We start from the raw sequence: 23,670 nt of genomic DNA, 5'->3' as shown, positions 1-23,670 counted from the left end.
TGCAGTGCCCCTTTGTGGTAGGGACAAAGTATTGCAGTGTAGTGCAGGGAAAAAGGATGCATATTAGACAACAGTGGGCAGATTTATCAAGCATCCCTTTTATTAACATCACCTGTTACAAAAAGAACAAAATCTTCAGTGTTAATGAACTTAGCAACAATATAGCGAGTGTTGATTACAGATGATATGGGACGCTTATTCCTAGAGTTGCAATAGGATTAAAAACCTCTACACTGTTAACCTGGCCTTCTCCTTCTACAGCCAGGGTCACAGACTCCCTTATGTTTGGAGTTGTAGCACAGACTTATGTAGACTCTGTCCATACATCTCCATGTAGTGACCCTTCTGATATGCTAAGACCCCTTTTGATCTCCCTTCTCCCACCCAGTCCTGAGCCCAGGTATGCCATGGAGCCATGTATTTCATGAATGTACAATGATGCACAGGTTGTGATAGTTTTATGGTCAAAAAAACAGATCAACAACAATGTATTTCAGCAGGTCCTAACTCATACATTTAAACAATACATATTTAAGTTAAGAGAAGAGAACTGAAAACCAAAAGTTTATTTAGTCAAGTTGAGAATTTGTATCACTGCCCTCTTGAGACAAAATACACCAACAAAAAAATCTACTGCAGTATTCAGAAGGATTTCATTGAAAAATACAAGTGCTCTAAACAGAGGAATGGTTGCCACACAGTTTGAAGTTGTCATTTTTAAGATTATAATAAAAATTAACTTGAGATGCTGCTGAAGAAGAGGAATGTGGTGGGAGTGAAATAGTTTGAGAGTGTGTTTTGGTACGGTGTCTGGAATTAACAGCAACCTCTGCCTGCTCCCAACAGTGACTCTGGAAGAGGTGTTTCTGGCGAATGTAGCCTGGATCACTTTGAGGCTGTTTACAGAACAGGTGAGGTGACAGATGAGGAAGGGAGGAGGTGACTGGGTGGGTGGGTGTGACAGTATGGTGTGATGGTGGTAGTGATGAGACCGAAGGTCAAAGGTGGTCTCGGTAGTGCAGTCAGGCTGGCTGCGTGGGGGGGGGGGGGGTAGTCTTTCCTCCTCCAACTATACCTTGGGTAAGTCTTTGTCAGCCTCCTGGAAGAAAGCACAAATACAAAGTGTTCAGAGTCGACATCTAAATTCACCATTTCAAACAAAAAAGCTTTACTACAGTTGCATAATATGATTGCATGGTATTGAGAACAACACAGTGGTTCAGTCCCATCCCCATCGTAAGGCTTCATCACTAAACCCTCATGATTGATGTCACCTGGTAAGTGATTGAGTCCGAAAAGCTGCATGGCTGCACAATGGTATAAATAGGAATGGAATGGCATTGTGCAACATCATGTGGCACTACTTTGATAACACTAGATTATTAATTTAGTGAACTAATTACCATACAAATATTAATAGTTTGTCTTTTTCTGTTTGTTTTATGCTACTAGTATAAGCACATACTGTACATCTTAAACTTATCGACACTGAACAACAGAGAAATTCTATTTCTGTTTGCCCTTTAGACTTAGTATAACTGCACAGGACAAATTAGATATAAATAGCTCCAATGTACAACTGTTACTGAAATATACTTAAAAACAACTGATGTCACGCCTAAAGTGAAGAGCATTGAGATGACATTTCCATTAAAAATAGTGACAAAATATGCAATTTCTGTTCTGTTTTATTCGGTTGCCTTTATGCAGATGAATGTAGATGATTATTATTATGCACTGGTTACCCCAAACAAACACAATAAATCAGTTATGTAATAATTGTGAGAGACCTAGATAGTCCTGTATTGTTGTGGGTTTGGTACTTTTGTCTTTACACTTTACTTATTCCGTGACCATTAAAACATTTAAGTAGTGTGAAGGTCTTCCAGGCTCTTGATTTACAGAGTAAATAAGTAGTAGCTGCCAAATAAACAATTTACTTGTGTTTTTCAAAACATCATGTAGTGTTCATTTTTAGCTTTTCATTACTGAGGCTGGTGCTACCTACATCTTGGAATAATTTTCTCTTTATGAGAAACAACAAAACAAATGTGTACCTGTTGCTGAAGCAACAGTCAATATTTACCACATATCTAGCTGTACCTTTATTCATCACTACCAAAAGGTCAAGGTAAACAAACCCCATTATCCCACATTACTCTTATAGATGAGTGATATGTTAAAGGTTATAATAATCAAATGTTTAGAGTGATTAATTGGACACAGATAGATGTGATCACTATATGTAGTTTAAACCGCCTCAGTTTAAATCTTGCTTATGTAGTACATCTTTGTACATGTAGTCATAACAGTCCACCTACTATGTTTGTTTACCATTTTATGCTTTGAAGTTTTCTCACTGTTTGTGGAGTCTTAATATAGTGAACTGTGGGCGATTCCCTGTGCGGAGGCAGAAATACAAACTGAAAGTGTGCAAAGGCTCAAAATGTCTACCGGAGTCCTCCAGCACTTGACAGTTTGACAGAGGAACGGCGCTAAACCTTCATGGAAATGAACAGAACAGGCCTCATCATCCATGAGCATGACTACTGGGATTTGGGCCAGTAACAGGTCTTACCCCTTCCGGTCCCTTGGTGAGTTGCCGGCTGACGGCTTGTAGCAGCTGCTGCAGTTCTCTGACCGATTGGTTCAGCCCTGCAGTCATTTTCTCTTTTCTGTCAATCTCCTCCTAACAGAAGATGTCATGATTTAACACCATATGTTACTGTATATGAGAAGTCCAACAACACAACCTGTTACACCCCTCAAATGCACCAGTCTCTTACGTTCTGAGATGACAGAGTGCTATTCTCAATCAGGTCATCAGCGTTGTCTGCTACTTTGGAGAGCTCGCCCTGGATCAGATCAAGAGACTGCTGGGCCTAAGATGAGGACAACAAAATTTAACTTATTAGAAAAGTGGTCTGCTGTTAGATTCTCATGAACAATAAAAATATCAGTTACTGCCTAGATAAAATGTGAACATGAGCATTCTTACCTTATACAGGTCACCTGCCACCTTTTGCCTCTCGTTCTCTTCTGTCTCCAGCTTGGACAGAGTCTCAGTAAGATGAGCTTTCAGCTGGAATCAGAACAGTATACTCAATACATGTTTAACTGAACATAACTGCAGTACCTTCCCAAAGATGTAACTCAACAATGCTCACTGCTTGTTTATCCAAAGCCTCCTGCCAACACTGCACATATTATTTTAATTGAAACATTACATTGCTCAACACTGACACATATATTTCTATGTTGCTCTATTTGGGCCAAGTTGAGGGAAAAAAAAATCTAATCACCTTTTGTTTTTTTGTTTTTTTTTTTTAAATGGAGCATTTGATGGACTGCAAGTATGGGGCAAAAGCTGAAGTACAGTCCATTAAGTGTGGTTTGTGAAATATATCCTTGATGGATGGCAATTTGCAGCAATTTATAATCTTATGAAACTAGTTTAACATTACCACCATTATTTATCCTAGCTTCATTAATGCACAAAAAGTTTAAATATATCAGTGATAAAGTAAACTATCAGACAGGCATTTGTATGGTCAATACACTGCATTTTTTGGATAACACTGTGATGAAGGAAAAGTGGAACCATTTTAATATTTTGTCTAATTTGGGTTATTTTTTGTTTTCTTTTTAAGAAGCCTTACTCAATGTGTGTAAACATTTTTTAATAGAGCTTTTGCTGGTTGAGCACAGCCTGCATATGGTAACAAAAGGTAAGAGATAATATTTTGCACAGCTCACTAAAAACAACTGACACACAGACAAGATCTGAATGGAAAATAAAAACAGAGGGGTAGTGAGGAGCACAAGACATGGACTAAATTATAGATGGAAGGAGCATATTTTTGGCCTCTGCAAAAAGAGCACAAGTTAAGAAGAAAGCGAAGTGTTAGATGCCTCACAACAAGAGATGTAAAACAGGATGGATTAGTTAGGCGAGCATCACCGAGTCTGAAATTGAGTCATCATTCACAGCCACCAATTAATAAGAAGACATTACAAAGTGATCTTTCTGACCTCTTATCTAAAACAAGGGTGTGAATTAAATAAACTGTGTTGAGTAAACACATTTACTGGGGTTATGGATGATGAGTCAGCGGTTAGGTAGAAGCAGCTTGAGAACCGTGTTCTATGCGAGTCAGTGTAGAACCACTGCCGACAGGGGAAAGGTTTCAAAGGAGCTCTAGCTACAAGGTGACCAACGCTTACCAAAATCAGCTCCTCATTGTGCCTGATGGTCTCTGCATATGAGCCATCAAGTCTGGTCTGCAATTCAGTCAACAGATCTTTGAGCTGAAATTTAAGTTTAAAATGATTTAATAGGATTCTGTGGGAGCATTTCCAGCAGACTGCAATTATGTTGGCTGATGAGGCCTTGAAGTCTCTACAAAATTAAGTGTTCTCACTAGTGGGAAAAGCCACTAGTCACGCCTAAAAAGAGAATCCTGCAGTGCATGACTGTCAATTATCAAAGAGAAGACTATTAAGTTAGTCTGGTAAGTGGTATAACCAAGGTAATGCTAGAGCAAACTATGTGAACTATGTAAATCTGGTTTAAAACCCCTTAACATCCACCATTTGTAAAAGGTACTTTTCCATTTGGGTATGCCAAATAAGCAAAAGGTTATAAATGAAGCACTGTATGACGAATGATGCATGATGAAAGAAAAAGAAAGATTGTTCTGCTATAAAATAAGGATAAAAAACAAAGCCCATTACCCATCAAAATGGGATGTGCTAGAAGGGGTGTCCTGAGGTGGAATGTAAACAGAACAACGTGGGGATGCCTCCATAGAGCGTCATCACACCTGAATGTTCAAACTAAACTGAACCAAAGCTCATGTTTATGTTACACTGAATGTCTGGTTTCACACTGTATTTTTTGCATGTAAATTTTTTTTCATGCCATAGCTATGTCCCATTGTCATTATGTCTGTGTGCTCTAACTTCCTGCACTTGCTATTTCAATGATTTATAAACAATTGTGTGTTTGATATCACTCTTTTTTTTTTTTTTACTACTTCTCTCCTGCTTCTCCTTTGCTTATTGCAGACAATAACTTTGTCTACTGTCGTGTAACTGGTCCAAAATTACAGACAATGAAATGTTTTCAAGCTTTACAGAAGTAATTTTTGATGGACCAGGGTCCTCCTGTGGCATCCTCGTCTTGGTTTGGCTCAAACTGAAATGTCTGGAAGTCCGAGACCAAAAATAGTATTTGTGACAGCGCTCATAATTGTACTTTGTGACCACAGCTTTTATCTGCAGGGCATTTCCTCTAACTGTGCAGATTAAGTTGAATTAATTACACTTAAACGCTCATGGTTTCCATTAATAGTGCGACTAGAGAGGCTAACCACTCTAATGATGTGTTGTGCACCTATACTGGCACAAGTAACACATTTATGTCTAGAGAATGTGCTCAAAGTAAGTGCCGGTAACTGGGCTGGTGTTATGGGGTGAAGACTATTCAGTGTTTGGATTGTGTCTGAATTTCCCCAAATTAAAATGGCATGCAAGACGTCTTGAAGTCATTCCTACAAATACACACAACAGAACATAAAACTGTCACACAACAGAGCGTGCTGATGCTGCAAGATGACGGTTCTGCTCACCTCTCTGACCTCCGTTACATAGGTGGCGCTCTCACGCTCCGCCCTCTCCAGTTCAGACTCCAAATGCTGCTTTTCTCTTCTCAGCTACACAACAAAAACAAAATGTGAGATATAGACATTTGAAATAAATACACTCCAGCTGATTTTTTCCACATGGCAGAAAGCATTTAGTCTAAGTCTAAGATGACATGTGGGAGTTTGAAAAGATGTGTGTTTTCAGTGCACTGACATTTTCCAACTCTGCTCCATCAGTTAGTCTCTCAATCTCCTGCTCCAGAGCTGTGACTTTCTGGCTCATCTAAGGTAGGAGAAACAAAAATGATGCAATGAGGAGCCCTCACGGTGCAATCACACTTTCCCTCTCTGATTTAAACCTGAATACATACCTCTCTCAGCTCTCCCTGTGAAACCTCCAGCTTCACCTTCCAGCGAGACTCCTCTTGCTCCACACTGTTCTGGAGGCGTTGCAAAATGCCCTCCTGTGGACGCAGCAGGAATGACAGATCAGATTTGCAGAAAGACACTACACAAACCCTTAACACAACACATTTATCTTACCGTCTCTGCCAAAACCTTCTTGTAAGTCTCACAGTCTTTCTGTAAAATCCTTTGGGTTTCTTCGGCTTCCCTTAGTTTCTCAGCCAGTCCCTAGAAAGAGAATATTATTCATAGCTGTCTCAGTTTCAGAAACATTTTTAACTTTGTGCAAAACCAAATCAGAAAAAAGTTGAGATAGTATGGAAAATGCACACAAAGACAGAAAGTAGCAGTTTCTAAATTTATACGACTAGATTTTCATTACAGACAAAACAAGAGCAGTGATGAGGCAAGATTCTGAATAATAACCTGACCATACTTTATTGTATTAGTATTTTGGAAAATAGGTATTTGTCTTTACATTTCAGTCTCTCATCCATACGTAAGGGGTGTTTTAAAAACACTGGTTTGTATATATGTGTGGACAGGGAAAATACAAACTGGAAAATGGTGGCATCACACCCCATTTTGCAGATGTGTATTTGTGTAATAAGCATGCATCTGAAACATCTAATCCAGGTCTATAAATCAGTGTATGACCTGCAGTAGACCTGAGGTCAGCACGGATACTTTGGGGAGAATGACTGAACCAGTGTTGTGTCCAAATCCATATGATGTAAAGAATATATGACCTGGTCACCTTTATGACAAATTAAAGCCTCTACATCTGCTATGTCTAAACAACGGTTTGTCTGAGTGTTTGGACCAGTTTTTAGTCGTCTGTGCTGTCATATGGACAGAGATATTTTGTAATATATATATTCAACTATGAGTATTAATCACCCTGTGCACCATAATTATTCTGTCAATATCCAACCATCCTCTGCAATACATTTTTTTTCTCAATTTTTATCTTCATATTTGTATACAGAGCTAACTGCACTGTCTTGTAGGACATTTTCTTGTATATATTTTGCACCTTAGCTTTTATCAGTAATTACCTGTTTGCGCTGAAAAAGGAGAAGCTTTCCAATCTCGTTGTACATTCAGTATAATGACAATAAAGGGCATTCTATTCTATTCTAAAATGAAGAGGGGAAAAAAAAGAAAATATCTCTTTAGAAAAATATGTGTTCTAGTGTTGATGTGGTATAAACTGAAGGTGAACGCTGTTGTGAGAAAGTGATTTTAGTCATTTGGTACATAATCAGCATCCAGAAACAGTTTGGTTCTTCAGGAGAAAAAGATGGCCTTGGGGTTCTTTCAACTGTGTGAGAATGTCAACACAACAGTAAAAGTAAATTTAGAAATCATGCCTTCTTTTAAGCACATTTTCTGTACCTTCCCAACTTTTGTCTGATTTCCTGTTGTAGCTCTGCTTTACATTTACCTCAGACTCCCCTGATGCAGGGGTGGACTGTGCAGCTGAGCTTTCAGCTACTGCCTTTTCAAACCTTTGGAGCCACTCCTGGTGGTTCTATTAGGCAGAATAAAGAGAATCAGCAAAACTGTATCAAGAGACAAAGAAGAGCGCATAAGTAATAAGTTGCACTGAGGGAAAAGTCTAATTAGTTACCATACCTGCTCAGTGGGCAGAGGCACATGGGGTAGAAGTCTGTGCAGAACATCTCGACACTCAGCCTGAGACAATGCCAGCGCTGTCTGGTTCTCCTACAAGGTGATGGGAAAGGGAAAGCACAAAGGGGAAAAGAGAATGAATGGGAAATTGAGAAATTACAGTTCAGATGCATGAGTCTCTTTGAGCAGGAGGTTCAATAGTTTCCGCAGAAACAACACGTCTTTGTTTCTCGGTCTACTCTACATCATCTTGTTTTAAACCATTTTATGACTATCTATTAGGTTGCTCTGATCAGAGTCAGAGGTTTTTACATTACAGTAATTGCAGTCTCACTCCCACATCTAATTACCATAAGCAAATATTAACAGACTTCAACAAGCCACATGAAAATCTTAACATTGCTTCACATGGTCCTGTCGTCCTGCAACTGCATCAAAAAAAATGCCACAAATTTCTTTCGTTAAATTGTACAACACTACCTGGAAACTTGTTAGTAAATAAAGAGCTAGCTATCAGTCCTGTCACAATAGGCAGACAACACCGACTGTCACTCTGAGGCCTGAAGGGAGAATGTACACCAAACACTAGCCAGCTGGCACTAACCACTGCTTGCATTAGTGCACGCTGTCACCAGGCAGCCCTGAGACAAGAGCTGAATACAAGCAGTGTGCACTGACAGTACACAACAGCTGCCAAGGAACTCCCTGGCTCAGCTTGGAAAAGGTGATTTCTACTGTACTCAGATAGCAGAGGAGCAGCTGCTGCGTTGATGGATCAGCATGTACCCTACTCTGCTTCTGGAAGGGGAGACAAAAATATACACATGCCACTGCGACTGTGAATAGAAGTACTATTTTGAAGTCCACTCCATGTCTACATGAAGTAACCTTTAGCTATACATAACGTGGGTTTTCCTTTACTTCAGTTCATGTTATTCATTTCTTCGAAAAAGCCATTTAGGTGTGAGAACAGAGCATTAAGAAACAAGAGACACTGTTGCATGTTGATCAAAATGATTATATAACTGTAACTGCTTTATACATGATAAAATACATTGAAATAAATGACAATAAAACAATTTTCAACTTGGTGATTAACTGGTGATATTGACGATATGGATGCCACAAGCAGAATGAGGGAAAACATGCCAGAAATGAGTCACATGACACAAAGACAAGAAGCTGCAAAATGATTACCATGAATCTCAGTCTAATGACACCTAGTGAAATCATTTCTAGGTCACTGCACACTCATTTAGAATCACCGGCCTAAGCTTTGGGCAAGAAGAAAACCTTCGAGTAAATGTATGCACTTACTGAAAGAAATTATTGTTAATTCTTGGATTTTCAAGGGAAGTAGTAGAGCTCAGCACACAGCCAATTGAAACAGCATAAGGGAGGGGGGGAGGTTGGGATAAATGAGTATGCAGCTTGGTTATGAATGATGGTGGAAAAAAAATCTCATTGGGTCAATTATGACAAAAACAGCATTCTGGGGGAATGCATCAGATTGGAACTAGAGTGAAGCAGATTGAGGTGGGGGTGTCGAACCTTGACAGTTTTGCTGAGTTTCCCTTGAAGCATGGACTCGGTGGCTGACAGAGCTTCCATTGCACTCCAGTTTTTCTCCCGAAGCTCCTGTTTTGGTCAGTTCCAGAGAGATACTACTTTCAGTTGAGCCTCAGGGAAAGTGCATTCAGTGACCCTCAAATACAGACTGGTAGAGTGACAGAAACCTGAACGCATTCCTCATTTGTAACTACACTCTGCTTTTCACCCATGCTCCAACCACTAAAAATGAGCAGAAACAAATAGCCTCCAGAGTCCCAGTTTCATATACTGTGGATAAAAGCAGCATGCACAGTATGCAAGATAAGTATAGTAACAATGTTCCATAGGTACTGTCTTTTCAGACTGGGATAATTATTTTTTAGAAACATGATGTACAAAATACATAAATATGCTTTTCAGAACAAATGTTCCTCTCAAAAATAAAAAAGGTTAGAGTTTCTAATGCTCTGAATCACCCACAAGCACAGACAAGCTTGCTGAAACAGTCATAGCCAACAGGGAGCATAACAAGAGTAGGCTCGAAGCCCTGTTATGCAACACTTGGCTTATGCAGTCCAAATCAAAACAGACATCTGTACAGATGTGTATAATCATGTTGTGGACACAACCTTAGCTAACGAAAGCTCTGTTTTTGGTTTAAAAAAAAATCACACTAAGAAACAAAGCAAAACAACAAGTGGGACTAAGTGGCAGTGGACAGTCAGTGGTATGGATGTATGCAGTGCGCAAAATCCATCGTGAGGGAGTGTTTTAGGGTACCACACAAAAAGGGGGACAGGGTGATGTCTTGTGGATACCAGTGCAGTTGGTTGTATAATAATAGGTCATGCCAATGCTGTAGAGAACCTACGTTGTTCTTCTTCCTGTGAAGCTCCAGGGAGTCTCTCAACTCAGCCAGTTCACGCTCCAGATCTGATATCTGCCTTTCCTTTTCAGACAACCTGAGATCGCAACAGAAACACTCATTATCAGACACCATAATGTAATCAATTGTGCAATGAATAAAAATGAATATGCACAAATGTCACAATTTGGCATGAAGAACACTTACGCTGTAAGAAGCTCTGGGCTTGGCACTACAGTGTGGGTTTGCTATTTGAGACGGAAAAAAGCTCAATTAAAACTATGAATGAATGAGAACAAAACCTTTGCCACACTTACACAGTTGTATTTCAACTTTTGTGTGAGACTTTTCTCACCTGCTGTTGTTGTTCCACTCTCTCACTAAACTCCTTTGTCCTAGTCTCCAACTCAGCCTGAAGTGTCTGGATCTCCTGGTCCTTTGCTACCAACCTTTGGGTCCAATGTGCCATCATTAGTCTGATTTGTATGTATTATGCTGCGAGCGTGTGCCGTAATATGTGAGGGTGACTTACTGAGTCTGCAGCTCTTGGAGCTGGGTACCAGAACTGGTCAACTCCTCTGGCGTCTCTTTCTGTCTCAGCTGTTCTATCTCTGCCTGCAGGGCAGCCAACTGCTGCTCCAGAGCCTGCACGATACAAATGGATTCAGAGAGCGATCACACAATGGCAATACAAGACTTCAAATATGCGATACGTTACATGGAGGGAATGACAAGTTATACCATTAAAGCTCATACCTCAACTGTCTTCTCTCTGGCAGAGCTACTCTCTTGTGCTGCCTGCAGACTCTCCTCCATTGATTTCAACTTCACATCCCTCTCTCGGATCCTATGATGTCAAACATATCTGATTAAAAACTCTATGTAAAATAAGAATTCATGCTTTTCAACTGAAATAATTACTATGCTTATTGTATCTGGCTAGTAACCTCACATGCTTTCAAACAAAGTAGTAGTAGTTTCTCTCCAATTATGATTTGCATCTACTACTCTTCATCTTTAAAAAATATGCTACCACCTGACTATTGTTACTGAAGCCTCTTACTTGTTCTGTAGGTCTTCTGCTATCGATCCTGATGAGGCCTGTGGTTAAAAAGGAAAGAAAATTAATAGAGCGTTGCATAACAAAAAAAAAATTATTAATAATTAATTAAACTTTTAGACAAGCTCACCTGCTCTTCTGTCCTTCTCTTAAGAGCCTCTAATTCTTGCTTTAGTGTTTCACTCTCTTCCCTCGCAGCCTGCATCAGGGAAGAAAAAATATTTTAGGACATAGTGCCCATTATGGATTGTTATTAGAAGCAAGCAGCAAAATGCACAGTCATTAGGGCACACAGATGCCTGTTTGTGTATCACATAGCATGCTCTGAGTTTTTTCTTCTAGTTTGTCCCTTTGTAAACCACAGAAAACAGACACCTTGAGCTCTTCTTCTTTGTTGGCCACTTCGATCAGTCCCTTCTCCAGTAAGCCCTCTACTGTTTTAATGTTCTCCTCCCTCTCCTGGACACTGGATAGGAAGCAATATTTTAACAAGGTTATTCACTGATGGCTTATAGCTCATCACAATAAGAATATAAGGTGTAAATAGATGATGCAACCATGGGTAGCTTTCAGCGATACACACCTCTTCTGAATCTGGTCCAAAGCCAGCTGGGAGGCAGTCTTCATGAGGAGAGTCATCAGGAGGTAAAAAGAAAAGGTGTGTCAAACAGAACAACATTTTTGACTTTTATTTTGGGAATAACAGCCAAGGCAGTAAACTAACCTGTTCAGAAATCTGTGCCTGCAGATTCTGGATCTCTGCCTTCAGTGACATGTTGTCATTATGCAAGGCCTGCAGGAGAATGAACAGAAAAGGTTTGGTGCTGATAACAGGATATGAGTGACTCAGAACCATAACTGGTAACTCATAAAATAATGTAGAGGTATTTGGTATCATTTAAACACACAATATGCCTAAACATGCAACAGCATGACATCTTTCTGTCAGGGTCAATGTGCATGTTGTTCTTTGAGTATATCTTGTAAACAGGGCAAGAGATATCCAACATATTCCACAAACTCCTGTTGACTAATGAAGTGGTGCAATGTTAGTAAAAAAGGCTGTAAATGAAGCTTTCTTGTGACTATACCTGCATGTTTGTTTCTCTGCTGGCTCCACTGCTCCTCTCTGCATTTAGAGAGTCTTCCAGACTCTTTCTCTGAAGCTCCTTTTCAGCCAGTCTGAGCATGTCAGGGGAAAAGTTGGGAGAGAGCATGAAAAATGGCTCAACAGCAAACATCACTTAAAATACAACACTGGAGCTAAAAAACAGTTTCTTACAGCTTCTGCAGCTCCTCAATGTGGGAAACATGCGAGACCTAAATGAGAAACAGAAATCTCATTAGCCTACATACGCACACTGCTATGCGGACGAGCATTTTATACAAACTAAATGTGTAAGTGAGTTTGACCCATATACCTGGGAAGAGATCTGGGCATGCATGCTCTCATTCTGGGCCTGCAGTGTTTCGTTCTGGACCTGAAGGCCTTTGTTTTCATTCATAAGTTCCTGTAAAGAAAAAAAAAAAACAGACAGTTTGAGAGAAAAGGCTGGAATAATGATTTACTCTGCTTATTAGATAAACACTGCATCTTTATCTGAATCAACACCTTCCAGCATTGAAATGCATTTCAAGGCCTTATCCACAATAGGGATGAGAGATGGCATTTCAAGCAAAACAATACTACACTTTGTTACTTGTGATTTTCTGCATCAGGGCCATAGCAGACCACAAATGCCTCTCATCCACATCTAAAAGACATTTTAGGTCACTGAAACTTAGATTCTCTTGAACACCTTCTAAAGTTCAGCTTTCTAAAAACTCTACACATCTCCACAAAAAAATAGTTATTGAAGTCATACGTTTAAGATGCAAGCCTATTATTACTGTAATAACTAACATGAAACAGTAGTGATATATACGAGTTTCTTTACTGCCCTAGCAATCACAAGTTACAACATAGCTAATAATTACCACTGATTTTGTTTTACCAACAGGAAAAGAAACACACTATGCATGCTCAGAACAATCTGCTTTATTGTGTCTGTTACGGCTGGGGCCGTTGGTTGTTCTGTTTTTTTTTTTTTTTTCCCTTGTCTCCGCCTTCAATTTGGGGCCAACTGGAAACACCTGAATTCAATTCGCCGCCTGCCTATAAAAGCCTGGAGCTCCGACCATGAAGACCAGACTGGGTCCATCACTGCAGTTCGCTTTTTGTTTGATGCAGCTTATGTTATTTATGTTTTTCTTAAGTAATTGTGGCTATGTACAATTTATTTTTCTATAATAAATTTTCAGTCATTTTGCTACAAGCAACCTGCTCTCCACATTTTCCTTTGCTGTCTCCCGGACCATCTTTTTCTTTCTTTTAGTTTTTGTTATGTGTCGGCACCCTCGACCTCCTGGCATGTAACAGTGTCTATGGAGAGGTTGCCACTAACAACAGAATTTCTCTTCTACTACAGGTTAAAAGGTTTTTGTCATAAATCAACCCAATATCTACAGTAGAGCAGATGACATGATGCCTCACCTGAGCACGGGCCTGCAGTGAGTCATCAGACATGCTGTGCTGCGATGCCTCCAGCAGCTCCATCACTCTCTGTTCCAGCCTCTCTTTGGAGACAATCGCCTCAGTCAGGCTGCTATGAAGGGTTTGGATCTCCTTGTTCTTGTTGTTCATCTCTGTCTCCACTGCTAGCAGCTGGCTGTGGAGCTCTGCACCCACACAGATATGTATTCAGAAAGAAGCCTGACCCCTTACTTTACTGTGGTGGAAACAACTATTTAAAATCTATATTTCAGTGTGATGTTTTATCACCTTGCTTTGAAGCCTGCAGTTTCTCTCTCTCAGCATTGACGTTGTGGAGGAAATTCTGTAACTCTTCCCAGCGCCGCTTAGCATCTTGAAGCTGAGCCTGAAGATGGACAGATATACACACCTTGGTAAAAATGGTACACACTAAACTAAAGAAAAATTCCCTTTAAGCTTTGCTGCCTTGAGTGGTAATCTAAACCATGTGGTTGATGCTGTTGGAGCTACTTAGCTTGCGACCATATAACCTGTTACAGCCACAAGAATTCAATGGCAAATTCGTGGGTGTCAATATAAATCAATGAGCTGTATAAATGAAAGCATTACTTTAAGACCATGCTTTTTTCAGTCAGTTATTCAACACAGGACACATTGTTTTTAACGTGAAAAGCTAAATTGTTGCTCTTAATTTCTCTGCTGAGACTCGTCTGTGTCAAGCCAGCAACTTAAGATTTCTACCTTTGATTGTGCAAATGAAAAGACAGGAAAAGCTGATCTGGGTGTCTAGCAGGAAAGTATTGTTTATACACAGCACAAAGCCTCAAACATTCCAGCTTCCAAAGCCAACACAGTCCTCCCAACCTGGGTTCTGTTTCCCACACCCCTCCCCGGGACTTCCATAATGACCTCCTCCCATTTCCAGGGTAAAGCTAACACACCCGCTCAGCACATCTGAAGCTGTGCAGCATGCCTAGGTTTTATACTGCGCAGTTCATTTTTGTCTCGGCTGGGGAAACTGAAGCATAGGCTAAATCAACACAATGTGCATCTGGATTAGCGTACCTCCAGCTGGGACACGTTCTGCTTGTAGCTGACCTCCAGTGACTTCCTCTGGTGCTCCTCCTGCTGCAGCTTGCTGTTGTTGTCTGCCAGTTCTTTCATCAGACCGGCATACTCAGAACGCAGCTTATTTAGCTCCGCTGAATTCCTGTCAAGAAACGCACACATAAATATGCAAACACAAATCAGTGATGGGAAAATAGCTGGAGCATAAATGTGAAAGTATTTTATAGGAATCTACAAATAGTCTGCAAGGGGTTTTCACATTGAAAAGATGCCAGCTTTCATGTGGAAAAACAAAAGCAGAGCAAGAATCCCATGTCTGTCCAGACTCATAATATGTAGAGTGAGGAATCTGAAGAAATCGGACAAAAATGTGTTCAATAATTTTTTGGTAAAATGGAGGATGCCTTGTACATGTAAACAATTTCCAGTGAGCTGTCTTCACTGAGGGACTAATTATACAGGAGTACTGTGTTAAATAATGGCCAAAAAAGGGTTTCACAGAACATTTATAGTGTCACTATAAGTGAAACTAGCCTTTAAACTCATACTACACAAATGCCATTGAGTCATTATTGTATTTTTTTATGTTTGTGTGCAAAGTTGTTGTGTTGAGCATACAAATTCTTAAATTATGGTTAAAAAAAAAATTTTTTAAAAATTGCAAGGTCTCACAGATTCTGACCTTTGACAACCAAAACCAAAAAAGGTCATCATCAAGTCTGAACATTTGTGCAAAATTTAAAGAACTTTTGTAGATACACTTCTGTTAAAGTGTGTTCATCAGAATGGAGAGACAGAAAACCTGCCTGTGTGCCTGGCTGTCATCAGTGAAACCACAGAAACTTGGAGTTAAAATAGTGAGTGCGTCTGACAAAGTGCAAAAAGGATGAGCTGAAACTGATTTGGATGTCTCAATGAGCTGAAACATTTATGAAGCTACAGAGAGTGTGACCAGTAGAGCTTTATCAAGCACTCACTTGCTTTCCATCTGGTTGGTGGCAGAGCTGACTGCATCCCTTAGGATGCCATTCTCCTGCTGCAGTCGGGTGATCTGGCTTTCCAACTGCTCCCTCACCTGTTGGAACTACACATTCCAAACAGACAATATGCAAATTCAGTCTAAATCACTAGGAATTAAAACTGAGTTCTTTACAAGTTTCAAATTCCAGACAACATTTAGTGTTGTCTTTGGTTTCCTTTTGTGGCAACAACTACAAATCAGTAAACCCCTTACCTTTATCTGCATGGTCTGGAGCTCCTGGTAACTGCCCTGTGCCTTGGCCTGCATACTCCCCAGTTCCTTCTCCATGGCAGCACGTTGCTCCCTCATCATGGCTTCCACACGGCCTGATTTTTGCTTCTCAACCTGAAGCTCCTAAAGCACAGAAGCAAGAGTATAAATGAAGTACGTCATTGGAAGAAAAGGGAAAACTAAGATATGTGAAACAGGTCTATAAATCTATCAAAGACCAAAATCAAGACCTGGCTGAGCTGTTTGACTTTGTCCTTGGCAATGGAAGCCTCCTCCTGAAGTGTTGTAAGGAGTCGCTCTCGTTCCTGAGTGGCTGGGTCAGGCTTGGCTGCAGACTGCTGTAAGACACACAGTGTAAAAAGCAGCCATATTTAATGAGACTGCAAACACTAGGCCCTCCACTAGAGAAGACGTCTCCACACCTCATTTAATTTTAATCAAGTCATTTCTTACCTTGTGCCAGGCATCCAAAGCATTAGGGCTCTTCTCTCTAAGAAGAGACATCACACTGACAACCTCTGCTTCTGACAGAGCCAGACTCGACAGACCAGACAGGAGCTCCTTCAGCTTTACCTCTGTGTTCTCTGTTCAAACACATAAGATAGAGGATAAAATAAGTGGGTTATTATGAGGCTGGATAGCAAGAAGTCCACAAGAGGATTTCACATGGGGTTTTTCCTCAAACCTTTGTCTGTCTCATTCTTCTGTTTCTTGCCAGTGCCTTTGGACGGTGCATCATCATTATGGGATGTTTGGTGGTTGGCAGATGTTGGAGAGTCAGCCAAGGATTCATCTGCTGGGTTTTAGATTAAAAAAAAAAAATCAGTTGGCAAGTCCAGGCTTTGTCCTGATATTACAATTTTAAAAAAAATAAAGATATCATTTAAATATGTACCAGGCTCAGTCTTTTGCTTCTTGGCAGAGTTCTTCTTCTTGCCACTGGCGGCACTTGGAGGTGCACCGTCAAGAACTTTGGTTTCAGCCACAATGGGAGCCTCCTTCTTGACTGGAGCTGGGGCCTGCTCCACCTTAGCCTCGGGCTGCTGATCCTCCACTAGTATGGGATAGTAAGTGGTTATTAATCATGAGCTCTTGGTAGGGATGAATGATACTCCAAAAGAGAAAATATTTACAATGTTTCCCTCTCATTCATAGTGAAAAATTATAAAAATGACAAAATCATCTATAACAAGTTTGTGCCCACAAAGTACATTCCCCTATGTCAACAGAATGTGTAGTTTTGAACATTACTAAAAACAACAAAGTGTTTTGTTTACAATGGTGTGCTGTGACATTTGTTCGGATCATGACAAGGTGCCATAGTGCCACCTTAATAATATTTCGATAACTTACTTTGGGACTAAGCTTTTAACCTTGAGATTATGGCTACCATAGCTATACTGTTCTTACATGTTGCAACTAATTTGTGAAAGACACATTTACCCATTCCAATTTTCTAAAATAAATAAAACTCACTTCACTGTTGACGACTCACCAGGCTCTGATTTTTGTTTCTTCTTCTCTTTCTTCTTCCCAGAGATCTGAGGTGGTGTCTGGGCCTGAACAGGAGCAGCAACCTGGGCTTGCACCTGAATCTGAACCTCAAGTTGGGGTGAGGGAGGGTTTGACTGTTTGCTCACGGCCAGAGGTGGCTCTGCCTTGCGGTTCACTGGCTTAGACCCATTTACTTCTGGCTCTTCAGGAGTCAAAGTTGTGGTTGCAGTAGCTGCGGCTGCAGCTGCAGCGGCAGCCGCTGCTGCTGCCTTAGCAGCCTTTTTCTCCTTCTTCTTTCTCTCTCTCAAACCAGCTGGAGCCTCAGGTGACACTGAAGCAGGCACATAAGGAGTAGGAGTGGGTGGAGCAGGGGCTGGAGTTGACACTGGTGCGGGTTCCTCGTCCATCTCCAGAGAGGAGCTGTTGGCACCATCAGCCACATCAAAGTCACGCAGATCCTCTTCAGACTCTCCTCCACCTCCTCCACCTCCGCCACCACCTACACTAGCACTCTCCTTCTTCTTGCTCTTCTTCTTTTCGGTCTTCTTACGAGTGTCTGGCTTGGAAGGGGGTAGTTTGAGGTCACGTTTCTGCCTGGCCAGCACTTCATCGTAGGAGGTTTCCTTCATAAAGAGCCAGAAGAAGAGGAACATGAGGGCGATGACCAAGGAAGGGGCGAGGATGAGCAGGTACTGAGAGTCGTAGATATCCACCGCCATTCTGCAAGAAGATGAGAAGAGACACAACAAAAAGGGGTATTGGTTAAATCACCAAAGAAAAAAATATAAATGTAAAAAAGGCAAACAGCATAAATTACATATTTCTTTACTTACAAATTATTTGACTGGGATAAAATAACATACAAAAAAAGTGTAAAGTCCTGGCTAGCGCACAGTATTGACAGTTAACTTCAAAGTCCAATCATTCTGAGAAGTAGTGACTGTAGAAGTGGGGATCTGTTCAAAACATAGCCTAAGCATGTATTAATGAAAATATTATATTTGTAAAGAGCTACAAGATGAAGTGTTGGAATCTTGAATCAAAAATGTATCAAAACTCTTAAAAGGTTTTACAGATGGCAACACATATTTACTTCCTGGGATCCATGAACTTAACAGCTCAAATACACTTATACTGTGATTTCAATTCAACTACAAATCATATCCATCCAGTTGTGCTGTGGTTTCCTGGGTTCCTCTGAAAAAAAAAATTAATTTGCAGGTCAACCACTGCTACCAGCTACAAGAGGAAGCCTGCGGTCTGAGAACTGGTTCAAGTATGAGTTAAAGGGGGAAAAGGTGTCAGTACATCAATAGTGCCGTGAGGGTGAGAGGACTCTCACTCACACCCTGCCCTCTCTTAGTGATATGATCCAATTAGAGCATACTACCACATCTACACCGCTTAACATCCTCTTTCCTCCATCTGTATGTTCAAAGCGAATGGGACACCACTACACACAAAGAGTTACTGGTGGAGAATAAAGGCCACAAGAGGACAATATAGGTCAGGAACATGAGACAGGACTGATGGGAAGAGATGGCTCACTGCCTCACTTGCCTCCTTCAGTCCACATGAGGATGACATGGCGATACTCTTAACTCATAACTGGATGGATTTGCCAGAGGCAAAAATACACCAACATGTGCTGAAAATGTCACCCTCCGAGGTCTACTGCAGTTGCAGTTTGGGCCCCGCCTGTTCTGATGCAAGAGAAAAATGTGGTTCCTTCCACTGCAGACCAAGTTTTCATAGTCCAAAGGTTGTGAGACTTTATCACTATATGTGTGCATGCGTGTCTACTTTCGGTTACATGCTTTGTTTTCTCATCTTTTTTTCAACAGGTTATCTTAGAGTAGTAGATATGATATCAAATCTATGCCATACCAAAGAGAAGGGTGAAATGAACACAGAAAGCATTCATCCTCTTAAATCCAATAATTACAGCTCACTAAACTTGAGTGTTTTTTTTCCTTTCTTGGCTTTAAATGGTAATGACTAAATGCCTGCATGATGGCCAGGTAGGTGAAGCAGACAGATTTAGCAACAAAGTACAGATGTGTTGCAATCAGTTCATAATTAAATGATTCCACAAAGCAAAAATATTTAGCACAGCAGAGTAAACCAAGTAGTTCTGTTAAAAATATGTGATTTCCTCAAGTACTGTTGAAGTAGGCGGGGAATGGAGAGAATGCATTTTTTCACTCTCCTGATTTTGTTCTTATTTATTTGTATCTTCACCCAGGGTTCATACACATTTTTCAAGGTCAAATTCAAGCACTTTTAAGGGTCATGTTAAAATTTTTCCAGCACAGCACCTTATCATTGGATCTATAAGAATAAATATACTCATGATTATTTTTTTCATTTGTTATCACAACAATGTACATTGTATTATGCTATAAATATCTAAAATTAGGCTTCATAATAGCAAAAAGTTTAGAAATTAAAGGCGAACACAAAGTTTTATCCAAAAAAAAGGGAAGCCACTTGGCGTTCTTCAGGCACGCTGGCACCAAGACAAAGATTAAGATAAAAATTTACAAGGACTTGACCTGACAGCACACAGCAATTTTATTTTTTGACAAAGTCTTATTTTTCAAAATGTGTCACCTCTGTAAGTAGCTTTGGTTTGCCAACTAACTAATCTGGCAGAGCAAATATTAAAAATAAAAAAATAAATCACATCACAGTGTTATAATTGCAAGCACTTCAACTAAAATCCAAGCACTTTTCAGACCTTGAAAACACAACATTGAAATTCAAGCACTTTCAAGGATTTCAAGCACCCATATGAACCCTGTTAACCGATTTCTTTCATGGTGCACATATTTTTTTGTATATAATAAAGATGATCACAACCTTGATGGCACAATTGATAGAGAGACTGTGCTACAGTCTTGTTATAATATTACTTCACCTGAGCTGCAGCTCAGTCTAATAAGGCTGTACACTGTTTTTAATGCTTTGCACAAAGTAGCTAAGAAATTGAGTCAAGCCCTGGATGCTGATAGCACCACTGTCCTGTCAACAGTACTGAGTAACAGCAAGAGTGACCTGTAGTGCTGCACAATCCCATCCCATCATACAACAAGATCTATGGCAGCAACATAACATAGGACTCTCTGTCGTAGACCAGGCCTCTTTGGTAATTTGGATTAAGCAGATTACCCATGATAATACATTTAAGAATAACCTTCCAGTGTAGAACTTCCGGAGGACTGACAGGCTTAGGTCTTTGGTGTAATGTTGACACTGTTTCATTCCCTCTTCAGAAACTCCAAGAACATCCTTCACAACACACACTAATGTACCAGCCTGAAAGAAGGGCCATATTACGTAACATTTCAGAATTTTTTTTTTTTTTTTTTTTAAATCAGTTTTCATTATATAACATTTTTGAAGAACTCTAACACTGACAAATGCATTTGACAATAAATTTGTAAGTCAACTGGGCAAACTGAGACGCCTCTGGCATCTGTGTCAAAGAGCCTGTATTCTACCACTTGGGAATAAGCTCATAATAACAATGCTAATTGTGACCTAAGAAATTACTGTTTAAAGTGCTGAGTGCAAAGTCAACAGTCAGAAACCAATACCACAATAACTCATAGGACTGAAGAAATGTCCCTCAATTCAAGCAACTCTTTACCTTGAGATTGTGTTTTGGTGTTAACTCATTAATAAAAAGAGCATACATATTATTCAACCCACATCAAAACAGAAACTGAACAATAGGGGAAATAACAAGCAGTATGTGAAGACCAAAAAACCTTTTGTCCTAGAAGACTGTGATATAAAGCCTAAAGACAAGGTAATGTATAGTGCATACACACCATAACTGAAGTGTGTAACAAGATCACCAACTTTGTGTTTCTACTCAAAAAGTTTTTTAGGTCACATACATTGTATGTTCCAGGAAACTCCAGGGACAGGCCAACTAGAGCTGTGAAATAATCTAGAAGCAGGCCTGCTCGTTGGCATATGAAGTATGGGTGGAGTAAGTGGTGTATGTTTGAAGCCTGCCTGCTTGCTTTTTTACTCTAATGCTGTGTAAGGTGCATGAATTTCCTTATGCAGACAGAGACTTGTCCCAGCATCAAAATGAGCCTGGAGGACAAAGCCCTCTCGGGCTGTTGGCTCCCCGGAATCTAGCCACTTGGCTGGCCAGGCCTCCTGAATTGGCAGGCGTGGACACAGAGGGAACTCCTGAAACTATCACGCCTAGAAAGCAGTGCACATAATGCTTTAAAACCATGCAACACTTTACACTTCGTATCAGTGAGGTGGCATCAACTTTACTACACAGCTGTTGGGAGTTCACAAGAGCACAGGCAATGTCAGAAAACTGTCACTGACTCACACAGAGCCTTAAACTTATATGTTACCATACTACTGTGCAATGTTTTTGGCTCAGAATAACATTAAGACTCTTCTTTCTATACCAAGATATCTTGAGCATAATACAAACTGTATAAAACATTTTAAATGAGATGGATAGGACAATAAGAAACTGACTCTACATAATAGTTAATATGTGAACATAATTATCAATTATCAGTATTCTGGTAATAAAAGCATCAGGTTGCAAAGTACAGTTTTTTCTGTAATAGTCTGGAGGTAAACATTAACAAACAGGTGAGTCATTCTTAAAGGTCAAAGTAAAACAAGGAAACATGACAACATTCAACAGTGAATTCACTAAAATGGAGACACTTATTGTGAGAGCTTATCTATAGATGCACCTAAAGAAAACAGAGAAAGATAACAAAAAATAACCGGTTCATCTGGTCACTTTGGCAAATCTTAGAATACCTATATGTGTGTGAACACCTATAGGACTTCCGGAAGGAACTTTATTTGAAATTATTTACTTTAATTCACCTTAGTGTTAGGCATCAGTTAACCACACCACAGCAAATCAAGTACAAATAATAAACAGAGACAACATCTTAACTTCATGTTATATGACATATGAATCTGAATAGCAGCCCATCTGACTGTTGAAAAGGGCAGTTCACGGAGGCTGAGTACTAAATGTCCCAGCATGCTCTGTCACGTCTAATTACCGGCCCCGTCCAGACTGGTGGACCAAGACACATAACGGCACAACTACCTAGTTATATGAAAACATTCTTATCACAGATACTGCACACTTTACACTCTTTAGCTAAGTTAGCTCAGTTAGCTCTTGAGTCCCACGTTTTAAGTAAATCAAGCATGAAAGCGAAAGAAGGGAACACATGACGACATGCTCTCTGAAATGACTAACAGGAAATTGTTTAACAAACTAGGCCCGATATAGTTGTCTACATACTGCTACGTTTAGTTATAATAATACTTAAATCGGGGGAAAAAAAGGCTCGTCACCATTCAAGTTCGTCTCAGTGAGTGACTGAAGCACAGCACTATGAATGAGCTAGCTAACATAGCCATGTAACGTGAACCAGATACTAACGTTAGCCGGCCAATCCAATTATTAGTACAGGGGAAGTCTTCAGCGGCAAAACTGACCAAGGAATATACTCGGAATATAAAAGTTCGTATCTCCTTCACATTCATTCCATCTGGAGGCGTGGACATATGCCCCCACGGGCCTCGTCTACATGGTGACCCAGCCTCCCTCTCTCCTGAAATCTCTGACCCGGTCTGCTGCTTCATTCTTCCGTTGAAGTCCTGAGGGCCGTTCCCAGGCCTGGGTAAAGAGCTTAGCAGCGCTAAGACCGAGATGAGCGTTTATTTGGCAGGGAATAAACATAATTTCTGCGAAAACAGCAACTCGCAGCGTACCTGTAGCTTCAGTTTGCTGTTCCCTATGGTGGAGAAATGGCGTTGTTCTGCGTTGACTCTGGCAGACTCCTGACTTCCCAGGGCAGCTCCAGCCTGCCTTTCTTCTGCGCTATCCGTCAGACTCTGCTGTTTCTGGTTCGCGGGGGCGGGTCATAATCTAGCTGCGGGTGGACGCTTGTTTTGTCACTCAGGCCGCACCGGGGGAGCCGTTACCACATAATGCAGCAACAACAACATAGCTCCGCCTTTGCGAGACATCTCTTATTAGTACACCGCACTGCTTCCATAAGCAAAGAGGGGAGTGGTCATTATACTTCCCTAAAGTCCATAATGAATCTACATAGTAAAAAAAAGCACTTTAACATTTCAGTG

General features: G+C 40.4%; 1 protein-coding gene across 5 annotated transcripts; it reads right to left on the bottom strand.

Annotated features, from left to right (window-relative positions):
• Nucleotides 1-77: 77 nt before the first annotated feature.
• ktn1 (kinectin 1) lies at nucleotides 78-23,452 on the bottom strand. Of its 5 annotated transcripts, none has more exons than XM_030126133.1 (36): nucleotides 23,299-23,452; nucleotides 17,510-18,228; nucleotides 16,910-17,071; nucleotides 16,700-16,810; nucleotides 16,468-16,598; nucleotides 16,245-16,352; nucleotides 15,997-16,137; nucleotides 15,740-15,846; nucleotides 14,760-14,904; nucleotides 13,983-14,079; nucleotides 13,695-13,879; nucleotides 12,583-12,672; nucleotides 12,444-12,481; nucleotides 12,253-12,343; nucleotides 11,886-11,954; nucleotides 11,745-11,782; nucleotides 11,537-11,627; nucleotides 11,292-11,360; nucleotides 11,165-11,202; nucleotides 10,858-10,948; nucleotides 10,634-10,746; nucleotides 10,457-10,550; nucleotides 10,309-10,349; nucleotides 10,108-10,198; nucleotides 9,237-9,323; nucleotides 7,689-7,778; nucleotides 7,498-7,584; nucleotides 6,189-6,278; nucleotides 6,017-6,109; nucleotides 5,860-5,928; nucleotides 5,631-5,714; nucleotides 4,225-4,308; nucleotides 2,999-3,082; nucleotides 2,787-2,882; nucleotides 2,579-2,689; nucleotides 78-1,099 (listed from the first exon to the last, which is right to left on the bottom strand). In XM_030126133.1, the coding sequence occupies exons 2-36, from the start codon at nucleotides 18,225-18,227 to the stop codon at nucleotides 1,070-1,072; spliced, it is 3,864 nt and encodes a 1,287-aa protein (XP_029981993.1). In that variant the 5' UTR covers nucleotide 18,228; nucleotides 23,299-23,452; the 3' UTR covers nucleotides 78-1,069. The 5 variants fall into 5 exon arrangements, with proteins under 5 accessions (XP_029981993.1, XP_029981995.1, XP_029981994.1 ...); XM_030126135.1 differs by having other exon boundaries at nucleotides 16,700-16,807; XM_030126134.1 differs by having other exon boundaries at nucleotides 16,910-17,068.
• Nucleotides 23,453-23,670: the final 218 nt, after the last annotated feature.

Source organism: Sphaeramia orbicularis, chromosome 22, assembly GCF_902148855.1.
Source record: "Sphaeramia orbicularis chromosome 22, fSphaOr1.1, whole genome shotgun sequence".
NCBI classification, from domain to species: Eukaryota; Metazoa; Chordata; class Actinopteri; order Kurtiformes; family Apogonidae; genus Sphaeramia; species Sphaeramia orbicularis.
Note: the sequence above shows the minus strand (reverse complement) of the source record. Positions and strands in the feature narration are given on the sequence as shown.